The 4737-nt window shown below is 28.9% G+C and overlaps 1 protein-coding gene across 1 annotated transcript in view; it reads left to right on the top strand.

Annotated features, from left to right (window-relative positions):
• Positions 1 to 612, top strand: part of LOC107606414 (vitellogenin) — a 1268-nt gene extending 656 nt beyond the window's left edge. The window contains exon 2 of the mRNA XM_016308479.2: positions 3 to 612. Coding sequence (XP_016163965.1) covers positions 3 to 359 — 357 coding nt within the window. The 3' untranslated portion in view covers positions 360 to 612. The remainder of the gene's footprint in view (positions 1 to 2) is intronic.

Genomic DNA, 4737 nt, shown 5'->3' with positions numbered 1-4737 from the left:
AGCTTCTTAAGTTGCTGTCTTCTTCTCCTTCTTCTTCCTCTTCTTCAGAAACTCATGATCTGAGGGGTAATTTATCATCTATGCAGAACCAACAAGCATCACAGAGGAATAATAACTCTCTACAACCAAGGTTGATGGTTCCATCACATAGGCCAGGTTTTCATGATGATTCTCTTTCTCTTGGTCTCAACTTGAATTCCAAGCAAGGTTATTATGATCATCATAACTATACCATGAAATCATCATCATCACCATCATCATCATCCTCCTCCTATAGTTTATGGTCATCACCACAAGGTGCATCATCGTCATCAAGAAATTTTGACAGCTCTGATGTTGATACTTCCCTTCATCTGTAAATATATATGTACTTCTTCTCTAATACCAATATATATTATATGTTTGTATGATATTAAGTTAATAATCCTATATGTGTTCTCCATCGTTTTGTAGCAGAAATCCAAGGGGGCAGCATGTATCAGTGTATGGATATAATTCATATAAAGAAAACAGAAATTACATGGCATTTTATAGGCCAGAAAATAATGTTTTGGTATTTTGTAATGGATGAATGCAGTAATAATTCGATTATAAACACTACTTTTTTTATTATTATTATTATTATTTTTTACCAGAGATAGGAGACTCGAACCCGCAACCTCTTAATTGAATATGGGGAGACTATGGCTTGGCTTGGTAAAGCTTTTCAAAGAAGTGCTTGTGCTTTTTAAAAGCTCAAACTCCTCATTTTGTGTTTGGTAAATAAAAAAGATTATGTGATTGTGCTTGCAGCTTTTAAAAGATCGAGGTACCTTTGAAAGCACCTAAGATAGAGCTTTTTAAAGTTAGCTTGTGCTTTTCAAAATTTAAAAGTCTAATATAACTTCATATGTTAACTAATTTTCAAATTTAATGCTTGCATTTATGTCTATTCTAGTATTTTTAAATTTTAAAAGTTATTTTACCAAATGCAATTGTTATTGTTTGTGATTATTAAAAACATTTTTTAATTTAATTTACCAAACATAAATGCTACCATTTTTAAAAAGTCATCTTTTAAAAGTTAGCTTTTATAAACTACTTTTAAAAAGTAAAAGCATTACCAAACTAAGCCTATGTCATTTGAACTATAATTTATTGGCCACTATTCTTTTTATTATTGCTTTGTTATTATTGTTGAAAAATATTTGATAACAACAAAAATTAATTAAAATTAGTTAGAATTTATTTTATTTAATATTCATTAATTATTGGTAAAATAAATAAATATTAAATAAGATAAATTTAAACTTTTTTTTTTCGTCCTAACATTACTATTTTTGTCGATATTAAAATGAAAATTAATTTGTTACATGTTGGATATGTAATTGAAACAATGAGAGACTAAGAAACCTAAAGACTTATATGAGTTATGATTAATCATTTATTGCATAAATGGTTAATTTTTACACCACACTAAAAATTTTCCTAAGTTGCATGTTTTTATTATTTAGCAATATCAATGTGGATAAGACATTTCTTTATATTCGCTTGTCATAAAGTAATAAAAAGAAAAGGTTGACATGTCTCATCAAAATTATATATATCAATTTGGGTGAAATTTACATTTTAGATTCAGTAAAAAACATTAAAAAAAAAAAACAAAAAATCAAGGGGAAAATTGAAAATCAAGAGCATGTTTCATTTAGATTTTTGTATCTAAAAAAAATTATTATTAAATATTCAATTTTACTCTTCTCATTATGATCATATTATTAAATAGTTTTTTTTTTTTTGGATTTTTCACGATATTCCTTAGCCCGACAGGCTAAGGACTAATCCGTCGCGAACTTGCAATACTGAATTCCATTTAAGAGTTTGTCGCTGGTCAATGGGTTGCTCCAGTTAAATAGTTTTTAATTGATTTCGTGACCTTTTCTTTTGATACGAGATTTCTTGACCTCTTATCTTACAAGTTATTACAATTTACTTGTTAGGGAGTCCTCCAAAATAAATCATAAGACAAATGCTTTTTTTTAAACACAATTATAGTTTTGATCTTAGGCTGTCACGTAAATTTATGCTTATATTCCTCCAAAATCACAATATTCATACACATTACACATTTATATACTCAACATTAAGAATTTTCATCTATTATTAACTTCAATCAAGTCTCGAATCCAAGCGTACTTTTTTTTTTGTTGGTAATGAATCGAAGCGTACTTATTCTAACACCAGAAATCCATTCTGTTTTATAGCAAGGCATCTTAATCCACTTAAAGTGGGCTTTTTTTTTCAGGTCCAAAAAAAAGTGGGCTTTCTTTTTGGTGAAAAAAGTAGCTTTTTTATTTTGGGGGAAAGCGGGGATTGAGCTTTTTTCGTCACAGGAAAGTGTTTTTTGGACAGGGAGAAGGCATGCACAAGGCGGGATTCGAACTCCCGACACTTGCTTAAGCGGACTAGTGAGCTAACCACTAGACCAACCCAACTTGGTTTAAAAAAAAATATATATATATATATATATTGTTGTTCATGGTACATAATGTTTGGATTCAATTCATCATATCCTTATTGTTCATGGTACGTAGAGTTTGAAACATGTTTAGCATACTTTGAAAAATCATTTCTGCTACATGGCCTTAAAAATTCAAACCCATGGTTATGTATAACAAAGGGAAGGGTATTTAAAAAAAAAATAGATAACAAAGGAGTAGATATTAGGTATTTTAAATTCTACTTGATTATTAAACAAAGCCACCAACAAAGTAGCAATTATCTAGTCTATAACTCTAAGATTATCTGCATATGCATCAATTAGATTAATATAAAAGAAACCAACCAAAGATAAAGCAAATGAATTATTTAAAAAATCATAATAGTGTAAATTACAGTAATACTCTTATATATATTATATGTAAATTATAATTTATTAATGATAAAAGATAAATGTATAATTTTATTTCTATTGTTATATTTTTCTTTATTTTCTTCTTATTTATGGGAAAAAATAATTTAGTAGATCTCACATTATTTTTTTTTCTCTCTATTAAGCAAACCAATGATCAACCCCATAATGGTAAAATGAGTAAATGCGTATATCATGAATATACAGAAGGAAGATTCATGATTATATTAAGTGGGAATTTCAGGTTAAAGACATAATGTGAACTCTTCTTTTGATCCTACCATTGACGTGAAAAGAGTAAAAAGGTACATATGCAATGATAATAGATTATGCATGCATGCATGCTGGCTCTACTTTCAGGATTATTAACAAAATGGCTTCATTATTATTGCTTTTCTCAACCTATTTCAAAGCACAGTTTCAGCTTTTATTGCTAATAACTAAAAATCATTATTATACTCTGCTTTTTGTTCTGTTCCTTAAATATATGTTTTATAGTTTGTCATATATCTTTTTATATGTTTTATAGCTAATTAAAAAACAAAAGGTCAAATCAATAAATAAAGGATTATGTCATCATATAGTAGAATTGCAATATTATGTACAAACAACAACAAAGTCTTGTCCCACTAAGTGGGATCGGTTACATAAATCAAACGATATTATTGTGCTCTGTCATATATCATATTTACAGAGAAACTGTTTACATGTAGATATCATTTGACCATCTCATAGATGATCTTCTTAAGTCTTTCTCTGCCTTTCGCCCTTTGTCCATCTTCCATATCATCCACCTTCCTGACTAGATGTTCTATCGGTCTTCTTTTCACATGTCCAAACCACCTGAGACGCAATTCAATCATTTTTTTCACAATGGGTGCTACTCTAACTCTCTCCCTTATATCTTCATTCTTTATTTTGTCCAATCGCGTATGACCACTCATCCATCTCAACATCTTCATTTCTGTCACATTCAGCTTATGTTCGTGCTCCCTTTTAACCGCCCAACACTCCGTACCATACAGCATAGCCGGTCTTATAGCGGTGCGATAGAATTTACCTTTAAGTTTTAAAGGCACTTAGTTAAACGCGTTGCACTTTAAAATATTTGGTGCTAAATATTTAATTTATAGGATCTATTCCTTACACACTATGATGCCTAGACACTGACACGGACACGGGACACGACACGGGACACGCCGACACGCGAATTTTAAAATCATACAAGACACGGGGACATGCATACATATAAAATATAAAGTATCTTTTAGATAAATCGTAATGATATTTTGATATTTTACTGATATTAAAATATAAATTAATTTTTTTAATTATTTTTAATATCTTATTTTAATTATATCAAGTATTTAAAATATTTTTTGTTATAATAAATAATAATATATACTATATCTAAATTTATTTTAAGAATATATGTTAAGAATAAGACTGGACACGCTGTCACGTAATGATATTTAGGTGTGTCTAAATGTGTCTAGAGAAAATTTTTTTATTTTTTATTAAGATACAGTTTGAACACAGTAAACACGCGTGTCGGACAAGTGTCAGTGAGTGTTGTGTCTAAAATGTGTCCGATACGTAGACATATCACACAATTAACCTAAACACTGATCAATGTGGATAAGACATTTCTTTATATTCGCTTGTCCTAAAGTAATAAAAAGAAAAGGTTGACATGTCTCATCAAAATTATATATATCAATTTGGGTGAAAGTAACATTTTAGATTCAGTAAAAAACATTAAAAAAAAAACAAAAAATCAAGGGGATAATTGAAAATCAAGAGCATGTTTCATTTAGATTTTTGTATCTAAAAGAAATTATTAATAGTCT

This window comes from Arachis ipaensis, chromosome B07 (genome assembly GCF_000816755.2).
Source record: "Arachis ipaensis cultivar K30076 chromosome B07, Araip1.1, whole genome shotgun sequence".
Taxonomy (NCBI): Eukaryota; Viridiplantae; Streptophyta; class Magnoliopsida; order Fabales; family Fabaceae; genus Arachis; species Arachis ipaensis.
This window is presented reverse-complemented; position numbering and strand designations above follow the sequence as displayed.